We start from the raw sequence: 22,905 nt of genomic DNA on the forward strand, positions 1-22,905 counted from the left end.
CAGACGGTAGAGGAACTGTGGAGCTGGAACGCATAGGGCCTTATTCATTTATTGGAGGCTCTCAAAGATGGGCGAGCGAATAAAGAAGAAAGGAAAAGAGTTAATAAAGGAGAACCTGCTTTTCACAGTGAAGGCCAAAGAAGCAGGAAATCTGCACTTTGCAGTGGCAGAAGAGTGATCTAGGAGAGTCATTCGAAGGGAAAACACCCTTACCTAGACCACACACAGGTGGCACTGCCATGTGCTCACGCGCTAATCAGGGGAAGTGCTTGCAGCGGGTAAGTCCGTGAGCAAGCCTAACGCAGCTCTTTTCCCAAGAGCACCAGATGGGGTTGCTGGGTGGATTCCTGTCGGGGCACATGTGGGAGTCTGCCTCACTATCTCCCTTCCTCTCACCTGAAAAAAAAATCTACATATAAAGATCTAAATATACAATAGAAGATGTAGTGTGGGTGGCTGAGGCCAGGCAGGTTCACAGTGGCTTCCGGCACACGGTAGAGAAACTGCAGAGCTGGAAAGTGTTGGGTCATACCTGTTTATTGGAGGCTCGCAAAGACAGGCAAGCATATAAACAACGAAAGGGAAAGAACTAATAAAGGAAAATCTGCTATTCACAGGAAAGGCAAGGGAGCAAGGAAAACCGCACCTCATGGTGGTGGGAGAGCGATCTGGGAGAATCGCCACCAGGGGAAGCACCGATAGCCTCATACAGGCTGTGCACACGTGCCTCTGCCACGTGCTCACGCACTGATCAAGCAAAGTGCTTGCAGCTGGCAAACCTGCGAGCAAGCCTAACACAGCTGCCCCACAGAAGAAAACATAGGTGCTGAACTTAACGGACCTTGGCTATAGAGAAGATTTTATGAATTTGACCCCAAAGCAAGAGAAATAAAGGCAACCTTTGAAATTGTGGTGAAAACAAATGTCTTTGTTGATGGATTTCAGGGAAGTAGCAGAGAGAACCACGTTTCTTGAGAACCTAGCGTGTAATTGGTGTTTTTTAACTCCGTGAGCAGAATATTATTTCCCCCTTTATTAGATGCAGACACTGATTCTGAGATGTTAAGTAGCATAACTCAGGTCATTCCTCAGAAAGGGGTGAACTAGCCTATCTTTCCACTTCACCTAGCTCCCAGGGTGGTGTGAGAGACAGCAGGTAACGCACCTTGTTAGGGTGTGAAAGACAGAGTCACTTTAGGCCTCTTTCTAGCCCCCGCCACTTCACCCCCAAGACCTCTGGAAATAACATGCATTCAGCCCATAATAATTACGTGTAATTTTCAGAGCAGCTGAAAGCCCCGTCTGTTAACTTGATCAGGACTGGGAGGAGGAAAGGGATGTGAGAGTGAGGTCAGTCTGGTCGCTGCCGGAGGGAGGGTGAGGAAGGGACAAGTTCTGCTTTCTGTAAGAGGGAATTACCTGCCCGAAAGGAAATCAAGTTTATTGTAACCCGACTAAGTACACAGCAACGTAATCCGGTTCTTCAATTTTTGATGTGGATGCTTTAAATGAGAGAGTGTCACATTTTCTCCCTTCCTGCCTTCCCAGACCACAAGTGCAGACCTGGCCCCTCTCCTTCCCAGCCTGGGCTCCCAGGCGCCCGGGTTCTTTCTCTTACTCCTTGCCACCAGGCAGGAAATGTTCCTAGCTCTCGGAAAAGCCTCCCCTTGGAAGTGGGGGTGGGGGTGAGAAAAGGAAAAGGAAAAGAAACAAAGCAAGAAAAACTTGACTAGAGCAGCGAGCCCGAGCCCCAAGCATCAGGCCGGTTTCCAGTTTCCTAGAAGCAGGTCCCACCCCAGCGCCGAGCCCTCCCCGCCGGCCGCCCCCCTCCCCGCTCGGGGCTCCTGGGCGGGTTTCACAATCTATGCTAATCGGGCGGCCCCGCGGGCGGGGCCGGCTTCCCCTGACAGCGGGAGCGAGCCCCCGGGAGCAGGAGCAGGAGCGGCCCTGCTTCCCCGCCGGTGACGGGGTCCCGTGCTGGTCCATGCTGGTTCCCGCCTTTGTTCTCGGGCGGGCGCCGGGACATGCGCGGCGGACGATGGAAGTGGAGGACTCGGGCGGCGTGGTGCTGACCGCCTACCACTCGTACGCTCGCGCGCAGCCGCCCAGCTCCGAGCCGCGCTGCGCGCCCCGGGCCGCCGCCAGCCACACGGGCAGCAGGTACCGACAGGCGCTCCGGAGGGAGCAGGGAGTGCCTGGGCTCGGGGGTTTCGTCTTGCAGCTGGGTTTTCTGCCAGGGCATACCACCACCATCGCTTGATGGTTGCTTCAAGTTTCGGTGGACGGATGAGTGAGCCTCCTGCTCTTTGTGTTGTCCTTGACTGGCAGTGGGGTGTGCGTGTCTCACCCGCCCAGGCTCACTCCTTGTTTAGCAGAGGTTAGCAGCGGAGCTGTGTTCTGGCAAAAAACTTGGTGATGGTAGGCATATGCCTCATTTCTGCTAGATTCACCCATTCCGCTATTGGAAATTTTTTTTTTTTAATCATTTAAAATAAAACACAAGCAGAAAGTGGAAAAAAAAATTTAAATACATTATCCTAAACTATCTTGAGCTGCTTCAGTAACTCGAGGGCACCTGAGCTAAAACGTCCTGGATGGAGAGAGTTTCCACCAAGTAAATCTCAGTAGACTTTTAAAAACAATTTGATTTATAGATTTCAAAAAGCTTTCAACTGAATAAACACATGGGTATCATTATGTTATTATTGCTAATGTTAACTCTTCTTTCAATGCAATTATAACTTATCTCCTTTGGTCAAAAGAGATGCATAGCCATCTTATTATGTGCATTTTAGATTTAATAAATCAGGTCTCTATTAAATTATCCTACTATCAGTTTCCATCTATTCGATGCAAGATCAAGGCCAATGAGGCTTCTATTAACTAAAATCAAAATGTTAGTCTTAGGAAATTTCCGCGGGTAGAAAAACAATAATATACTAATAAGCGAAATGGTTTGATATCTGACTCGTATTTACGGGATGTTTTATTTGTTTAAATGTAGCTATTTGACTGCCATGGATTCAATGATGAACGTGGTGGGTTTTTTTTGTTTTTTTTTTTTGTTTTTTTTTTTTTTTACACAAGTGGGCAGTTCGGTACGCCTTTTTGCATATTTATTTTCAGTCATTTTTTTCTCACACTTTTTAGTTATGTGATATGATTACTTGTTTCCTAATTTAATTGACTTGTGAAGCTTTCAACAGATTGTGACTTTTATTTTAAGGAATATCCTTTTGGCTAGTATCCATGAGAAGAACAAAATGCATTGGCATGAGATCTGTTTGGTGCTGGGCTAACAAAGAAAATATTGTTTCTTTTAAAAAGAGCAGAATGGGTCAAATCTAATGTTAATATAAAGAAAATAACAGTTTTCTTCCCACTTTAAAGGCTGTGCACATTATTTTAAAGGCTGCTTGAATTTACGAACTTGCATTTGTCTTTAGGATGTTTTCTAAACATAATCATTGACTATAATTACTCAAATTATGAGTAACTAACTAGATATAAGTGATTTGACAAGAGGCAGGGGCCAGGATGGTGCATTGTTAGCTAGTCCTGATAATATAGCTGTCCTGTCTGTAACTCCCAGCTGCCGTCGAAGAGCAAAAGCCAGATTGTGCCATTTGGGCTATCTGAATCGACATCCGTTTCCAAAGCAAACTGGAGGAGAAGTTCCATTAACTCAGCATGTGGTCTTGTGGAATGATAATGCATGAGAGCGGAGGGGTTGTGTCACAGCTAGCCAGTGTTTTAACATACACGTTTCCAATTAGATTTATGTTGTTCCAAGTTTGCATCTTTGGTGACTTCCCCGCATCCTGTCTCTAGGGACCTTTGTGCCATTCGCCCTCTGATGCAGGAGACAGACGACCCCTGGCCCTGCAACTGAATCGCTAGAGCATAGCTTAATGCTTTGGTTCCCAGGAACAGCAATCAGAAAGAGGTCCCTCTATTTAGTGGAGCTAGAGGACACCATCAATCATGAGTCTGATAACAGAAATAACCAAGCCCAAGTTATTAACCTCTGACTCACTAACTACTGATCAATACTTCCTTTCAAGCCAAGGAGCAAGATCATATTGTTCTCCTTATGAAGAAAGCACTCTCTCTTTCAAGAATACCCTTTCCTTTAAATTGCTTACATATGTGTGACATGTTTATGGAGTAGTGACCAGCATGGCACTAGAAAGCATGCACTATTATATCTAAGTTTCTAAGTATCATTCTTTAGCTGGTAGCATTGGTTCAGTTCAAAGCAAACCATCCTCCAGTTTCCAAGCTTCCACATTATCTGACTTTATGTTGCTTTTGATTTTTTTGGCCTATTTCTCCTAAAATAGTATTATCTCTCTTTTCTTTCTCTCTCTCTCTCTCTCTGTCTGTCTCTCTCTCTCTCTCTCTCTCTCTCTCTCTTGCTCTGTCTCTCCATTCTCTTCTCTTCACTATTGTATCCAAGTGCCTGGAGCAGTGTCTGGCACAGGGTTAGCAGTTCAGTAAATATTTGTTGAATAAATGAATTAATTCCTACTAAGATTATAAAATGAGCAAGATGGAATGACCAAGATAAAATGGCACGGTGTTTAACAGCAGAAGACAACCTTTTTGCACCTACTACGTGCCAGCAGCACATCAGGCACTGGACATACAAAGATGAATGAGACCAAGTCCCTGCTGGGAGAACGTGGCTCTTTACCTCTCTGACCAATGGGACTTTTAGAAAAATATGAAAAGAAACAGCAACATTTCAAAATCAAAAGGCTTCAGATATAAATGTGGACTGCCATCTTACTATTAAAAAAAAAAAAAGGAGAGAGTGAGAGGGAGAAGAGGGGGAGGGGAAGGGAAGAAGGGAGGAATAGCAGAGGCTCAAGGAGCCCAGGACTGCTGCCTGCCCTCCTGCCAGCATGATGAGCAGAGGAATGGCTGCTCAGCTGCACGTTCTCCCTGTTAATCTTCAACACTGAAGCAGGGTGTCCATTGTCATTTCTTTTGGGCCTGCCCATTTTTAGTACTTGCCAGTTAACTCAGGCTTGGGGCCAGACAGCCAGACCCCCACATGTCACCTATGCCATTTACTGCCATGTGGCCCTGGGCAACTTGCTTCAGCTGCTTGGAATAGTGTCTGACAGTTGTTAGCTGTGTTATTAACTATGATCACTTCGGACCCCAATTGTTGTTGATGTAAGGAAAGTAAAACAGTTTTGGTGCCAATCCCCAAACTTCCCCATGTAGGAAAGGGACTCAGGGGTCCTAAGTACATGTTTGTTGGGAGGAGGTGCAGTAGTTCCTTTTTGCACATTCTATCCTGTAAAGGAAAATGAGAATGAAGGATTATACATTCTCAGTTCTGTTCAAACAAATGGTTGGAACTGATTTTAGAATCGTGTGATTTTTTTTTATAGAGGCTAAGCTTCTTCCCCCTTATTCAGAATCCATAGTGAAAATGTCAACATACATACAAATTAAATTCACTTACTAAGTGAAAAGTAGCTGAAGGTCAAGTTGGATATCTTGTTGCTTCAAAAATTTTTTCTAAGTTACATACAAAGCTGACATTTTCCAGTGAAGGTATGATGCTAAATGGCCATGTTTAACTCATTATGCATTCAACTTCCTGAGAAAGGTTAAAAATAGAAGAAGAACCAACTCTTCCTCAAAAACAAATAGAGACACTAACCAAGGTTATCCTAGGAATTCTAACTCTACAACAGCATTGAAACGTCTGCAAAGGCGTGTTGTTTCCTAATATCATAACTAAATGAGAATCGTTATATTAAAACGAGGGTACTGATGATTGGAAAGTATTTTGCAGGAAAGAATAAATACAGGAACTTTGAATGACATATTCATTGGTACTTTTCTGGATTGAAACGAACTAATTAAGAGACACTTAAGTGACCTTATGGACAGATACACAAGCACACCAATTCAGGGGCACAGTAGTTATCCTTCTAGAAGCTTCAGAAATAATAAGGGAAAGAAGGAGCCATAAGCGAGAATAAGGTATTTATAGTCATTCTTTCTGTTAGGGTTGAAATCAGAGTCCGTCTCTGGTTTCTCTTTACAGTGGGGTCCCTGCTGAGTGTAGGTGCCTCCACATGGAGAGCTAGTGGAAAACATCTGGCACATTTCCTTTGATCGTGTCATTTGGCTAAACATTTGGCCAGTTGCTTTGTCCATTTTTAACATACTCCGTTCTCCCTGATCATTAATCCTTCATGTATCCACAAAAACTCAGAGAAACTTAGGATGTTATAGGATCTCTTTGATGTGTATGTATATAGATGACAACTTTTCCCTAACTTTTATTTTGATATAATATGAGACATATGGAAAATTTGTAAAAAGTAGTACAGTGAGTTCTGTGTTTCTCCTTGCCTCCCCTAATGTTAATATATATTTTGCATAACTATAGTTCCATGATCAAAACTAGAAAATTAACACGGGAACAACACTATTAACACAACTAGGCACTTCATCCGGGTTTCATCCGTTTTTCTACTAGCACTGGAATTTTTCTGTTGTAGAATTGAATTGGGGATTCCACATTGGATTTACTCACGCCTCCTAAACCTCCTCCAACCTGTGGCAGTCTGTCCTTGTCTTTTATGACCTTGGCACTTTTGGAGTACTTGGTTGTTTCAAAGGAAGCCTCAGTTTGGATTGGTCTGATATCTCCTCATGATTAAACCAAAGTTTTGCATTTTCGATGAGGATTCTGCAGATTGATGCCGGGCCCCTCTCAGTACATTATATTGGGAGTACATGATGTTGTTTCTCATTAGATGTTAGTGTCAGCTCTGATCACCTGGTTAAGGTTTCCCTATTGTGAAACTACGACTTTCCCCTGTGTAACAAATGTACCTGTATATGGAATCGGGGAGGTACTGTACACTTTTAAAAAGTCAACCAAATATAAAAAGGCGTCAATAGACACATACCTACTTTTTTTTCACAGTTTTACCACAAACTACAATAAAATGGTTTATTGTTTTCTGATCTGAGTTCATGAAACCTATAGAAAGTAAATTCTCTAATTTTCAAAGTTTCTTGATTTTTTTTTTGGAAGAAAAATTTTATTATAGGATTAAGAGAAAAAAGTTCAGAAAGCTTTTAAGTTAAATTATGCGTTAAGAGAGGGTAGTTGTTAAGTCGCACTTTGCTGGGGACTATTGACTGAGGCTGTTCTCATAGAACTATGTATCTACCTGATGGAAACATCTTCTTTTCCAGTGTTCCTAAGATGTTACTTGAACATTTGCAAGCATGTAATAATAAAAGCAAGCATTCTAATTTGCATATAAGCAAAATTTCTTTTCGTTCTATCCTTAAACCAAACTATTTCATTTCTAAAGTAATTTCCGTTCTCGGTTTTCTCAATCTATGGTTTCTCGATATCAGTTCCGGCAAAGAATAAAAGTAAAATGTTATGTAGCAAAGCAAAGGAAGGGAATAAAATGTTCCTCAGAAGAACATTCTAGAAATAAAGTTTATCCATTTAAGCAATAGACTTTGTTTTGCTTTTAAGCCTCTTTGGATGAAAAACGAGATGTATCCTTAAATGGTGTAGAAGTGATTCTTTTCTTAATTACTCTTATTATTAAGACAGTATGATTTGTAGTGCTTATCGTAAAGGCACCCGCTGAGATGTTGAACCCACAACCTTGTTTCAGAACAGTGCTCTAAGCGACTGAACTAACTGGCCAGGGCCTGTAATTTTCTTGTGATTAGATAATCAGGCTTGTTAGAACTGTAAAGAAAATGCTGTTCAAAGGACTAAAATCTAACAAAAGATGTATAATCTAACAAAAGACATTGACAACATTTTAGCTTTTTCGGTTTGCTTTCAGTTTCTTGCTATGCTTTGATTACCTGAGTTAGTTTTATATAATGTGTCCTTCATCATATGAAGTTTCATGTCTCCATTTCTTTGTGATTAGTAGAGGATGTGCATCAAAACAAAAAGATTGCTTTATTCTCTAAACTGGGAACTAAGGAAAGTAGCAGATTGTTCTATGTTTTCATCTTCTTAAATATCTGGGGTTTATGACACATTCTTTGAGTATCAAATGTGTTAAATCATAATTCATTAAATGAATATTATTGATAAAACTATTCATTTGACAGGTAGTAAGGTCAAGTAATTCTAAGGGTGGGAGAGCAGACTCCAAGTGTCATTAGAGAACCACCTGAAGTGTCTCATGTTACTCTTAAAGACTAATTAAACCTGTGCATTCCCTTTCTGATCCCTTAGTTGAATAGATGATGACTGCACACAAACACACAATACAAAGGACAGGAAAGAGAAACTGAAACCAAAGGCAGAGTAGTATGTAGTTGTTTTTAAATTGTCAATCACTTGAGATTTATTTGTGCTATTTTAGTGCCGTATTTTTCACTCCATAAGACGCACTGACTATCCCCCAAAAGTGGAGGGAAAATGCCCGGGCATCTTATGGAGCGAAAAATATGGTATTTTATTAAATATATTAACAGAACTTTTGGTTCAGAATATTTTTTTTCTTATTTTCCTTCTTAAAATCCTAGGTGTGTCTTATGGTCAAGTGAGTCTTATGGAGCAAAAAATGTAATTCTAAGTGGAGGTACTGATTATTTTTGATGTATAAGAGATAAATCTTTATATCTTTATTTGTACATCTGTAATATATAAGGAAGATAATTTCTTTGAAATTTTTCATTGAGTATTCAGTTATGGAAATTTATTTAGAAAACACTGGCCAATGTATTTACCTTTCTACAAGGATCCTTTAAAGAATTTTATTTTTACAGATCAGTAGAGAAATCTAACAAGTGTTTAGAAAAAATGTTAAATGTAATAAAATGACATTATAATTAATAATATGATATTGATTTCCTTCCCATTTTTGCTACCTTCATTAAAGCACTGAAAAATTCACACAGTGAACAACGCTAACATGTCAGTGTTTGGGATTAAACCCATATTTATTTATTTATTTAGTGACAGAGAGAGGGACAGATAGGGACAGACAGGCAGGAAGGGACAGAGATGAGAAGCATCCATTCTTTGTTGCGGCTCCTTTGTTGTTCATTGATTGCTTTCTCATATGTCCCTTTACTGGGAGGCTACAGCAGAACAGAGTGACCCCTTGCTCAAGCCAGCTTGGGCTTCAGGCCAACGACCTTTGGGCTCAAGCCAGCGACCATGGGGTCATGTCTACGATCCAATGCTTAAGCCAACGACCCGGTGCTCAGGTTGGTGAGCCTGCACTCAAGCCGGTGACTTCAGGATTTTGAACCTGGGTCCTCTGCATCCCAGTCCGATGCTCTATCCACTGCACCACTGCCTGGTCAGGTGGGACTAAATCCATGGTTTAGTGGCAGGAGATGAAAAGCAAAATGAAAGCATAAACATAGCCAAAGAAAGAATGACTAAACTTCTGAAGATTTCCTTAAAAATAGTAGCCAGAAGTGTTTTCACCTGCTTTTTTAAAACATTTTTAAAAGATTTTATTTATTCATTTGAGAGAGGAAGGAGAGAGAGAGAAAGAGAAGGGGGGGAGGAGCAGGAAGCATCAACTCCCATATGTGCCTTGACCAGGCAAGCCCAGGGTATCCATCGGGCAACCTCAGCATTCCAGGTGGATGCTTTATCCACTGCGCCACTACAGGTCAGGCCTTACCTGCCTTAATAATGATCATTTGGTAAGTTAATCATGTGCTGTCCTTTGGTGTTAATGCTTTAAGGAAAAAAAAAAGGCCTACTTTTACTGATCTTGACATATATTATTTCATTGAGTCCTTAAAACAGTCCTGTGACAGAATGAAACTGAGGCACAGAGCGGTAGCCCAAGATCACACAATGAGGACATGACAGAGCTAGCATTCCCACCCAATCTTTCTAATTCTGGTGCTTTTTAACCTCGTTATTTAGATCTTGGAACATTACTTAATATATAATATTTTTCTGCCTGAGTTTGGTTGTAGGTTTATTGAGAGCAGGGATAGTATTGTTTCCCCCTTAGCAACCAGCCATAGCAACTTCCCCATAGTAGATGTTCTACTTAGTTCGGATTTAGTTGTCGCTTTTGCAATCACGTCTACTTTGTTTTAATGGAATAAGCATGGAGTAGGTTAAATATGAATTAATAGAAATAATTTATTTGGAAAATTGTATCACTTGAGAGATGTGCAATAACAAGATTTTATTTTTTTAATTTGGAAACTATTCTTGCCCTTTGTGCAGTTTTACCAGGGTAAGAGTATTTTACAACAGAGAAAATGTGCTAGAGAACTCATTCAACTTGACCAAGAAAGTGAGATCCAAACAATCAATAATAATAGGAAATCTTCTCGTGGCTTTTTTTCTGGGCAAAAGGGTGGAGGGCAGTTTTTAATCCTTTAATCCTTAGGTTCATGTTATTAGTACCTATCTCTTAGAATTTTTTAATTTTAGTATAATTAATTGCTTTCTTTAGCTACTGAGATAGATTTCTGTGGTTAAAAAGATATTTTCACCCTGACTAGTATGCTGAGTGGTTAGAGCACCAGCCTGACGTGTGGACATCTTGGGTTCGATTCCTGCTCAGGGTACACAGGAAAAGTGACCATCTCCCCCTTCTCTACCCTGCACCTTCCCCCTTTTCTCTTTCTTCCTCTCTTCAGCCATGGATTGATTGATTCAGGTGCATTAGCCCCAGGTTCTGAGGATGGCTCCGTGGAGCCTCTGCCTCAGGTGCCAAAAACATCTGGGTTGCAAACGTGGCCCAAGATGTGCAGAGCACTGGCCCCAGCTGGGGGTTGCCCGGTGGCTCTTGGTTGGGGTGCATGTGGGAGTCTGTCTCACTATCTCCCTTCCTCTTACTTGGAAAAGAAGAAAAAAATATTTTTACTTGGTTTCTTGCAATATGATTTATATATGATTTAATATGTATATGAATTCTCAACGTTGAGGAAACACTCCATACCAGTTAATGGGGCCTTCTTCTGTCTCCCAGTACTCAGTCAAGTTTTCACCTTATCTAGATGTGAAACCAGCTGAGGGACTAAGCCGGTTCGGGACCTTACCTTTGTAAGGCTCAGTTCTGTTCTAATCTTGCTCAGATATTTAGGTTAAGATAAGATAGTTGTGGCCATCTGGACCCATGAGCCATCCCTCGTCTCCCATAAGCTTGAGCATGGTCCTCATCCATCATAACCTTGGAGCCATAGATAATGCTGACCTTGGATTGGGCTTTTAAGGATTTCTTTTTCAAAAACAAATCCAGGGCCCATCGTAGTCTGGACTTGAATCTTCTGGAGAAGTCAGAATCATAATCGCCTCTGGACTCCGGGCACTTGTGCTACTTTTTAAGGTTTCCATTTTGATAAACTTTGGTTCTACGGACACCAGAACTACAGAGGTTGGACAGTTATTTTGATTATATAGAAACAGAGTGCTCGATCTTCTCTGCTAACTGCCATGCCTTTAGAAGAGTCTCTAACTACACTGCTAAAAACATTAGGGCAGGGGTCCCCAAACTACAGCCCGGCCCGCGGGCCACATGTGGCCCCCTGAGGCCATTTATCCGGCCCCCGCTGCACTTCCAGAAGGGGCACCTCTTTCATTGGTGGTCAGTGAGAGGAGCATAGTTCTCATTGAAATACCGATCAGTTTGTTGATTTAAATTTACTTGTTCTTTATTTTAAATACTGTATTTGTTCCCGTTTTGTTTTTTACTTTAAAATAAGATATGTGCAGTGTGCATAGGGATTTGTTCATAGTTTTTTTATAGTCCGGCCCTCCAACAGTCTGAGGGACAGTGAACTGGCCCCCTCTGTAAAAAGTTTGGGGACCCCTGCATTAGGGGATCAGGGAACAGGCATTTCATCAAGGAAATAAAAGTTGGTTTTGCATCTCATTTGCATAATCGAACAACTTTCTTTGACTTGTTTGTTTTTCTGATGTTCTTTTTTAATAAAAAAAAAAAAATCAAATGCTTCTTTTTTTCCCCGCTTTGTATTCATTTTGAAATATCCCCTAATTTTTGTGAGCAGTATATTTTTAACCAGCCAGGTTGTTCAGAGTGTGTTATTCATAGGAGCTGGGCATCATGAAAAAATCAGTCATGAGTGAGGACTGACTGCAAGGAACAATCTCTGTGACCCAGCTGGGAAGCAGAGAGTGAAAAGTGTCTTGCTGAGAGCTCAGAAGGAAGAGTCAGCCTGTTGAGCCAGGCTATGTATACCTTCTGCTGACCCTGGTCACCAGCTCCCTTTACCAGGGGATTGAGGTACAGCGTGGTCCACTGTGTTCCGGGAGCAGTCAGGCCAACAGCGAGGAAATCATGGATGAGGGGGAGACTGGCTTTCTAATGGGACACACTAAGAGCATGGAACTGGAGAAAAGGTGGTGGTACTGTGAGAGTGGCATTTCCTTAGCTTCCTTTCAAACACTGTTACAACCCTCTGTGCGCGTTATCTCATTAAATTTAACTCAGAGAGTCTCGAAAACACACTGGCTGCAACTTTTCGTTGGCATCTTCAAGAAAAACATTTGCTGACCTCAATAGAGCAAGCAATTACATGGGAAAAAAGCTGACTCTTAAGTTTCCGCACATTCTGTTTTGGAAAACAGAGGATGCCTGGCCCCTGTGATTTTTAACATACCACAACTTAGACTTCTTTCCCTCCTCATTTATAAAACTCCGTGATTACAAGGTTGACTTGGCAACTGTTTTTGTAAAATCTGAATTGTGCTTAGTTGCAGAAAGATCCGCTCTAGAGAACTCCGACCTCTTGCAGTTGCTGGAAGCATGTAATTGGAAAATGCAGGCCCTGCTCTGCCTGTTTAAAGCTGTGTCATCCTTTGTGGGGCAATGAGTCAACACCAGCTAAAACAACATGAGTCATTGCTTAGGAGAAGCCCCAGTGGAGCCGATTTTGATTATACCAATCCTAAACAAACATGATAGTTCCTTTATCCGGACTATAAAAAAGGTCTTACTGTGGGAGTTAAAACTTAGAGCCCCAATTCTGCACAGAGTTCATGGAAGTTGCTACTCAAGAGGACATTTTTATGTGTTTTAAGAAGGAACTCTGTACAGTTAGCCAAATTTTACCCATGTTGATCCTCTCTTCTGTTTCTCCTACCCTCCACACCCACCATGTGCATACTGGGTTGTTCAGATCATTACTATTTTAATCCGGTTTCCTCACTATTGGGTTGAAATCTATAAAATAAAAATTATAATTTTATAATTGTTTACTTATTCTGTTCCAGGACTCCTCAATCTCTATTTCTCTAGAGTATAAAAGATGGTTTTAAGTAGGACCATGGGAGCAGGGTAGAGAAATAATTTACAGGGCTAATGCCATTCTTCAAGAAAAGGTGGTAAGGGCCCCGAGTAGGGTCCCGGGAATATGAACAAAAGGGAAGAACAGATTCTGTGGGAGAAGCAAGCAGTGAAGTTGGTTTGACTTGGTGATTAAATGCATACTGGGGACTAGAAAAAAATTAACATGGGTCTTTTTTTTTGGTATGTTATTAATTGAAGTTGAGAATTCTGGTGATCAAATTGTGGATGGGGAGGTGAGTTTAACATGTAGAATTTTTTTGTGTGTGTGACAGAGAGAGAGATAGGGACAGACGGACAGGAAGGGAGAGAGATGAGAAACATCAATTCTTCATTGTGGCACCTTAGTTGTTCATTGATTGCTTTCTTGTATGTGCATTGACCCGGGGGGGGGGGAGGGGATACAGCAGACCCAGTGACCCCTTGCTCAAGCCAGCAACCTTGTGCTCAAGCCAGTGACCTTGAGCTTTAAGCCAACAACCTTTGGGCTCAATCCCGGGCCCATGGGGTCATGTTCATGATCCATGCTCAAGCCAGTGACCCGCACTCAAACTGGTGAGCCTGCACTCAAGCCGGCGACCTCAGGGATTCAAACCTGAGTCCTCTGTGTCCCAGTCTGACACTCCATCCACTGAGCCACTGCCTGGTCAGGCTAACATGTGGAATTTTGAACTAAGTATGTATGCCCAATAGATGGTTGGCTATACAATTAGAAACTTGAGAGGGAGGTCAAGGCTGGATCGTGTAAGCTGTTTATTCATAGGCAACTTCAGCATTTGGGAAATAGGTACAACGGGGACCTGGTGAGATCGCTTAGGAGGACACAGAGTGCCGAGAGAGGCAGCAGTGGAACAAGGAGACACTGGGAGCAGGAGCAATGCCAGTCAGGGAAGGGAAGAATATGGGGAACCTCTGTTGGAGACCAAGAGCTGGCAGCATTCTGAAAGCCATGGCGTTAGATTCAGAATGAATGGACAACCATATCAAGAGTAGCCAAATGACTGATAGACTGAAGATTAAAAATTGCCCACTGGATTTATAGTGCGGGTAGTCATGAAGATTTTTGATGGGGTGTCTTTAATAAGAGGTAGAAGCCAGTTTGCTGCAGGTTGAAGAGTGAAGTGAGGTAAATAAATAGAGGCAGCAAGTAGAACCTATGATAGAACTTTAGCTTTTGGGAAGATGAAGAGAGAGAAAAAGGTAGACTGAAGAGGGAAGATTTTAAAACTTACCAGAAAAGTTTTAAATCTGGTAAAGTCAGGAAGAAAACCTAACATTTAAAAAAAATGCAAGACTTAAAAACATTTAGTCTCCTGCTTAAATCCTTTGATAATAACATTCATGCATATAGGATGAAACTTTATCACTAGCCCCATGGTAGATGTAAGCACTGTTAGGACAGAAACATTTTCTATCTTCTTCACTGCTGTATCCATAACTACTTCCCTCCTCCCCCCTGAAAGGGCAGGGCACTCAGTAGTCTTAACAAATGGTGGCCGAGTAAACACTCTGGAGAACTAAATGTGGACATGTGCCCTCCTTGGGTTGAGAAGCTATCGGGGAAGTCTTTGAAATCTGAGCATCACTTCCTTTGCGATGTCTTCCTAGCTGGCCTCCTACTTTAACCCAAGTTGTTCACTTACATCTGTGTGCTTCATCTACCTCACACATTCTTCTAGTATAGCGCTTATCTCACTGTTTATTAGTAGAACTGTACTTATGTGGCTGACTTCTCCAAAGACCAGGAGTTTGTTGATGCCTAGGACCATGTCTTACTCATCTCAGTATTCCTAGCCTGATTCAATGCCAGGTGCATATATGCTCATTGAGTGAATTAACAATTCACTGAATAGTAGCGAAGGCAATAATCCTATTATATATGATGATATGTTTATAATTTGCTATTATTTTGGCACTAGAAGTATTAGGAATCTTGGATTGATATTCTGTTAGAAAATATACTGTTCTGACCTCACATACTGCCTGCTTTCCCAGAATCCACTAAATTAGTCCCTATTCATTGGATAACATAAGTTCTTGGCAATATGCTATGAAATAAAGAATAATAAAAATCAAAACTGTTAGCAAGTATAAACGAGCATGTCTCAACATGTAAAACTGAGAGTAGCATGGACAATTAATAGGTAAACATCCCCTTCATTGTTGAAGATTAAATTTTGCTTACAGGTCTCTTCATTCATTAAAATAAGAAGAGTTTAAAATTTGTTCTTATAGTAAAAGTGAATTTGAACAAACACCTATTGAGCATTCTGTATACCATGTTCTATATCAGGTTCTGGGGCACAAAGATGGTTAATAGTCCTTCTATGAGAATAGATGGACTCATTAACAGGCAATTTCAGCTGCCTCTGAAGTGTGGCTGCTGTGGGCAACAATGATGTCATTTCTGTATCCCTCGCATTAGCCCCTGGCCAGGAGTGGACGCTCAGTATTTGAATGATTGAAGGAATGATTGAGAAAAAATGCTTGAGGGGCTCTAGGAGAGCAAAGAAGGTGTAACTGACACTGAAGGTGAGAATGAGAGAGGGGTTAAGAACACTGGGAAGAGCTGATACCTAAGTGAAGTCTTAAAGAATTTCTGGCAGAAGAACCAGTCTGAGGAGAAGAGACAGCAGCAGCATGCAGCTGCAGCTGCTGGTGCGTCTGAGGGCAGGTAATGAATGTGGAACGAGAAGAAGACTACTTACTGTGCACTTGGGTAATGAGTAGGGTCAGACCGAAATCACTTACATGCCCGGTTTCCTCATATGGATGATGAAGGGGTCCCATTAGTTGACCTCCAAGGCCTCTTCTAACACTTAAATTCTATTTTCTCTATTATTATGTTGGAAATGAAGGTAATTAGGTAATCCTAGATATTTAACCAAAACATGGCTTCAGACCTGTACAAATTTTATAACAACACCCTTCCCATTCTCATTTAACTTTGGTTATTTAATTGATCTCTGGGGTACTTTTATGCTTTCTGTACAGAAAGCATAAATTGTTGTCTAGTTTTGTGCCTTCAATTACGGTAAGTAGAGTTTGGTTTATTTTAACCAAGCTACCCAAGTCAGAATCATAGGTCAGTAAGATCTTTGTCTTTCCACTCTTCTTTGAAAAATACAGCCTGTCCAATAATTAGAACTGATTTTGACTTTGTAGATGACTAAAAATTGGTAGGCCAATTAATAGAAATGTTGGGTGCTGTTTGAGAATTCCACAGCATTTTGCTTTGTTCCCGTTTAGAGAGAGCATTCCTTAATAATTTATTTTTGAGAGATACATTTTATCAATACCATATATGCTAGATTTAATACTTCTATTAATATTGGTACAAAATTAGAATAAATATTTAATATAATTTAAATAAAGTGGAGAAACGCGAGCATGTTGTTGAATATTTCTCAACAAACACAGATACTGTTTAAGGAAAAAAAATAATTCATTTGTTTTCTCATTTTCTCCTTTTGAGTTTTCCCTGAAAAGCTAGGTCCCCAAACTGAGATATCTGATGACATAGTACAAGAAGGTGCCTGTGAAGGAATTGGGCTGGAGACTTAGCCCCCCCATTCTTCTCCTTTCACTTGTCACCTCCTCTCCATCTATAATGGAGGGAAAATGACATAATGGCAGTATCCTAAAGCTCTCCCAAGATTGCCAAATGCATATTCTTTTTTATTTTATTTTTATTTTTTTTACAGGGACAGAGAGAGAGAGTCAGAGAGAGGGATAGACAGGGACAGACAGGAAGGGAGAGAGATGAGAAGCATCAATCATCAGTTTTTCGTTGCGACACCTTAGTTGTTCATTGATTGCTTTCTCATATGTGCCTTGACCGCGAGCCTTCAGCAGACCAAGTAACCCCTTGCTCGAGCCAGCGACCTTGGGTCCAAGCTGGTGAGCTTTGCTCAAACCAGATGAGCCCGCGTTCAAGCTGGAGACCTCAGAGTCTCGAACCTTGGTCCTCTCCATCCCAGTCCAACGCTCTATCCACTGCGCCACCGCCTGGTCAGGCCAAATGCATATTCTTTTTTTTTTTTTAAGTTTTCTTTTATTAATTTTTAGAGAGGAGAGAGAATGAGAGAGAGAGAGAGCGAGAGAAGAGGGAGGGAGGAGCAGGAAGCATCAACTCCCATATGTGCCTTGACCAAGCAAGCCCAGGGTTTTGAACCGGCGACCTCAGCGTTCCAGGTCGACGCTTTATCCACAAATGCATATTCTTAATCAAGTAGAAAGATTATTTATTTAGTGAGAATAGTTACTAAATTAAAAATTGAGGTATACTCAACATACAGTAAAATGCCCGGTTACGTGTTCAGTTAGATTATTTTCACCCATGCAGCTGACCTCCAAAACAAGATATAGAACACTTTCATCACCCCAGAAATTTCCTTGATGCCTCTCTTTAATCCCACCTGGTGTCTGACTTGTGTCACCATAGATTAGTGTTGCTTATTCTTAGAATCCATGCAAACAGAATAACACTGTGTATCTTATTTTGTGTCTACCTTCCTTTATTCTGAGATCCAGACACATCATTTTATCAGAGCCCGAGAGTGGTAGAAATGTATGCAGACCCTTGGGTGGTTTTATTTTATTATTGTACCTCATTGTCATCACCAGTTTTCCAACAGGTACTGGTTGTTGCACATAAAAGAGGGTAGGCAAGGGAGCAGGCTTAGATTAAACCCCATCACAATGTCAGAATCTAAAGACTCCTCTTTTCGTAGGGATCCTGGCAGAATTGGGATGCAAGCAGATCTCTTTCTGGTACCTGCTCAGTTTGCTTTGACTTCTGGAGCCCTGCCACATTCCCTCTAGTCACTAGAGTCTAGTGCACCTGGTTGGGATCATTTGATTCTTACTAAGAGACTATCTGCTTAACCCTTAAGGTTTTTTGCCTTTCCAAAGCATAGGTACAATTTTTTAACCTCTTATGGTGAAATTCCAGATCTAATTAAGAGAACAGAGTTGTTTAGGCATGAAGTCACATACCTCACGAATATCATTTTAAACCAGGGACTGGAAAGTTTTTCTAAAAAAAGGCCTGTTGTTTGGGCTTTGCTGGCTGTATGGTTTCTGTTGCAACCTGCTATTGTTTGCATGAAAGCAGCAATAGATTAACCAATAACTATAACTGAGTTATACTAATAATAAGAGTTTACTTACAAACACATTTAGTGGGCCAGATGTTGTCCTTGGGCCATAGAACTCAGTCCCCTGATGTAGATAGCTTCTTCTTCTGCTTACTCATGAGGCTTGTATAGTAAGCTTATCATAGCAAAATACAGAGAATTAATTCTCTATACATAAAGCTGAGGATTCTGAATCATAGAGCAGGAACTTTTGAAGGTCAAAAGGAGTCAGTGGAAGAGCCCAGACAATTCAGAACTCTCACGTCTTTACTAGACTCTTTCCCTACTCAGACTGTAATGGATATGAGTCACAGTATCTCATATATACTGTCAGATTAACATTTGGGAAAACTGTCTGTCTTAGTTCACATATTTTAAAGGAATAAGAGCGAGAGAGAGAAACAAATAGAAATTCAAGTAGTAGCATTCTGTGAACTGAACCAAGGGTTGGCTAAAAAAGAATGAAAGTTACACACTCAGCAACCAGATTAATTAATGAAAATAAACAGTACATTGGACACTTTCTCCAAATGATTTGTTTTAACATTACAAGTGTGTGAGAGAAATAAATAAAAAATTTAACTGAGAAAATAGAGACCTCTTGATTCTCTGTTCATTCATCCATCTCTTCTTTTTTTAAATTTCTTTTTAGCAAACATTTCATTGAGGGTCTTATCTTGAAACCACTATGAAAGATCAAAGCTAAATGAGATGGGGTCCTTGTGCTTAAGAGTTTAGACAGGAATCCAAGATAATTTGGAATCATGTCTTGTTTAGTTTGTAGCTTCTGAAGAGAACATAGGGTTTGCTTCATAGAGAAAATACATCATACGTTGAACGTATGATGTATTGTGTGATGTGGGTATATTGGTGTATGGATGGGGTGTGGAGGCAAAGAGAGGCCAGTAATTCAGCTCGAATATGTTGCAAATTGGTGAGGAAAGTAGCACTACATCCTATACAATATTTGTAGTGTTTTATTTGTGAGATAGAGTTGGCTTAATGAACTGGTTGTCAAAGCGATATCAGTTGTTTCAGCCAAAGTAATGAATATAAAAGTACAGGCAGTCCCCAGTTACAAATGAGAATCTATAGGTTTGTTCTTAAGTTGGTTTGTATGTAAGTGGAACAGGTACATTTACCCATCAAATGCAACTTAGACAGATGTTTGTTGTGTGTGTGTGTGTGTGTGTGTGTGTGTGTGTGTGTGTGTGTTTAGTGAGAGACCGGGACAGAGAAAGAGACAGAGAGAGGGACAGATAGGGACAGACAGACAGGAAGGGAGAGAGATGAGAGGCATCAATTCTTCATTGTGACACCTTAGTTGTTCATTGATTGCTTTCTCATATGTGCCATGGCCAGGAGGCTACAGCAGAGCAAGTGACCCCTTGCTCAAGCCAGAAACCTTGGGTTCATGTCTATGATCCCACACTCAAGCTAGTGACACTTCACTCAAACTGGTGAGCCCTCACTCAAGCCAGCTACCTCAGGGAGTCGACCTGGGTCCTCTGCGTCCCAGTCTGATGCTCTATCCATTGTTCCACCACCTGATTAGGTAACAGATGTTTGTCTTAACATAATATTTATTTTTATCTTTCTGTGCATATAAATACTTAAACATTTTCAAATACAACCTTAAGTAATCTTGGATGATGCAGAAGATGATGGACTTATTGGAGAGATTGGGACTGGTGTTAGAGAGTCAGGGTCTGATTCTGCTGCTGGAGTCAGTTTCTTGAAGTCGGCATCAGGGAGGCGTGTACAGAGCTTTTCTTTTTCTCATCATAAATGGCCCTGTAGCATCTCAGGCTTTCGGCAACTATATGATAAACTTTGATGAACCTCTCTGTTTCAGGATCTTGTTCCTCTAATTTTGCCATTCCTTTTTCAGTGAGATGAAAAGCATCAGGTAACTCTTTTGTAGAAAACTTTTTCTGTTTTGGACTAAGTCCCTGTTCTCTTCCCTAAATGCTATCACCTGTTGCTCTAGTCCATAAGGTCTTCATTGGTTAGTTCTTTGCTATTGGATTTGAGTCACTCTAGGATATCATTTTCACTGATGTCCAACTGCAGTTGATTACCAATAGCCCTTATGACACTCCATTCATAAGTCGAAGTTGTATGTAAGTTGGATGTTTGTAACTCGGGAACTATATTTTACCTCACTTTGGGAGGGTGTCTTCAACTCTTTATAGGTATCATAGAGCCTATTGAAGTAAAGCATTAATTCTAAAAGAATCAGACGCAAGCAAAAATGTAATTCTTTTGAAACTCTCAAAGAATTCATGTCCCCCCCCCCCACAAAAAGAAGAAATTAACTGATACAAATTAGTTTACACATTGGAAATAGCTGGCTTAATAGTAATCGCAAACATATGCTTCTGCTGAAGTCCCAGGTTTCAGACTTCACATTTAGCAGAGCCAGATATAGCTCTTAACCCATTAACTTGGCCTGAGATTGCATGACACAGCTGGGTATGGTGAATGACAGTTTTCATAGTGTGTGCAGAGGAGTACAGGGCACACAGAGGGAGAACACTTTATATCAACACTAATGAAACCCTGACCCCCATAGGCATTTTGGTAATTCCATGAAGGCAAGAATGTTACTAATAACAGAGCGGATTTTGGAGGTTGTCTCAAACTTGGTCAGCTGTGGTTAAGCCCATGGCTGCTGGCATTGTGGAATGCACCCCTATTTGTTTAGGGAAAGTGGTGAAAGAGATTCAGTTACAGGTTTTTCACCTTCCTGGAATGACGCCACTCTGAGAATAGACTTCTCCACATATCCAAGCATGACTGGACCTCAAATTCAGCAAGTATTCAATTAAATGATACATTTACTCCATCAGTACTTATTTTGGAGAACTTTTTTACATTTAGAATATCTTTTTTTTTTTCCTGGTGTTAGGATGAATGTATTTAAAGCCAAATTACTGGGGGACTCCAGCTGAGCTAGTGACCCCTTGCTCAAGCCAGCAACCTTGGGCTTCAAGCCAATGACCTTTTGGGCTCAAGCCAGTGACCATGGGCCTCAAGCCAACGACCTTCTGGGCTCAAGCCAGTGACTATGAGGTTATATCTATGATCCTGTGCTCAAGCTGGTGAACCCGTGCTCAAGCTGGATGAGCCTGCACTCAAGACGGCAACCTGGGGGTTTCAAACCTGGGTCCTCAGGATCCCAGGCTGATGCTCTCTCTACTGCGCCACCGCTTGGCTAGGTGCAAAGTAACTTTTCACAAACTGAACATGTGTGGCATTACTCATAGATATTCTAATGGAAACAAAAAGTGATATAGTTTATATTTGCTTATTACTAATAGCTTGGGGACTTGAGTTGTAATTTTATATAGTGAAATAAGAAAGATTATTGTTTTTTTTTTTTTACATAGTTCTTAGCTTTTTCAAGTCATAGAACTCTTTGAGAATCTAATAAAAGCTTTAGGGTCCTATGAGAAGAGTACATATGGATGCTATACTAATTTGCATATTCATTTTCAGGTGATTTCATAGACTCCAGGCTAAGAAAATATTGGTTAAATTAGTATTTAAAATTTTTTTCTTTATTTTAATCCGGAATATCTTTTCATTTATAGCTCTCATGACACTGTTACGTACCCAGAGAAACCTCTCATTATTAAGAGTGTTTCCCTAGTACCTCGAGATTAGCTTTGAACAAGTTCAATATAAATAAAGGACATAGCTAACCTAGGGAGAGGCTGCTAGAATGCTTGCTGTGTCCAAGGCTGCCATTCTGTGTATGTTCCTATAATCAGGACCCTTCTGGGTGGCATTACCATGATGGGCAATATCTGTGGCTCGGACGTTTTTGGCTGATGTCAGAAGCTGACAGGGCAGAGTCTGGGAGCGCCCTGGGCTCACGAGATAATACCTGTATGAATAGGATAGTTATGTTCTCAGAGGTAAAAAATGTTGGCAGTCAACACTAAATGAGATCACGGTGCAAGCAGGTACTAGGTTTTAGCCACTTCTCAAGGGAGGAGGAGGAGAGGAAACAGAAGCCTTTTCGTATTGCCCACATGAGGGGTGGAGTTTTCTAATTGTTGTCTAATAGGAAGATAGGGGAAATTACACTTTTACTTCGGCCGCCACACCCAAGCCCCGTGACCCATTTCCTCAATGGGAGTCTGCTTAATGTTTCTAGTACTTTCCAACTTGGATGCCTGTGTAGGCATGTGATCTGTACTTCAGGCCACCGTTTCTGGTCTTGTGGGCTAAGACGCAGAAAAAAATGTCTGTCTATGCAAATGAAGCATTTTTGAGATTAAAGTGAAAGCTTCTAGTGCATCTCTGACCGATATTACCATCACAACACAAGGCGGAATGTGCACGCTGAAAGCCAAGCCGGGCAGACACCATCCATTGCCTAGACAGGGCCCTGAAAACAGGTGCAGGAAAGGTTGGCTCACTGAAGTTATGACTAGCAATTT

The 22,905-nt window shown here is 41.1% G+C and overlaps 1 protein-coding gene and 1 pseudogene across 5 annotated transcripts in view; one reads left to right on the forward strand and one right to left on the reverse strand.

Moving 5' to 3' along the window:
- Positions 1-1,854: 1,854 nt before the first annotated feature.
- The window catches only part of ARHGAP28 (Rho GTPase activating protein 28), a 240,942-nt gene continuing 219,891 nt past the window's right edge, over positions 1,855-22,905 (forward strand). For 3 of the 5 annotated variants that reach the window (XM_066352930.1, XM_066352932.1, XM_066352933.1), the window contains exon 1: positions 1,855-2,160. In XM_066352930.1, coding sequence (XP_066209027.1) covers positions 1,865-2,160 — 296 coding nt within the window. In that variant the 5' untranslated portion in view covers positions 1,855-1,864. The remainder of the gene's footprint in view (positions 2,161-22,905) is intronic. The other 2 variants (XM_066352936.1, XM_066352937.1) reach the window with 2 other exon arrangements.
- LOC136383451 (interferon-inducible double-stranded RNA-dependent protein kinase activator A-like) overlaps positions 11,234-22,905 on the reverse strand; it is a 55,807-nt pseudogene continuing 44,135 nt past the window's right edge.

Source organism: Saccopteryx leptura, chromosome 11 (assembly GCF_036850995.1).
Source record: "Saccopteryx leptura isolate mSacLep1 chromosome 11, mSacLep1_pri_phased_curated, whole genome shotgun sequence".
Classification (NCBI taxonomy): domain Eukaryota; kingdom Metazoa; phylum Chordata; class Mammalia; order Chiroptera; family Emballonuridae; genus Saccopteryx; species Saccopteryx leptura.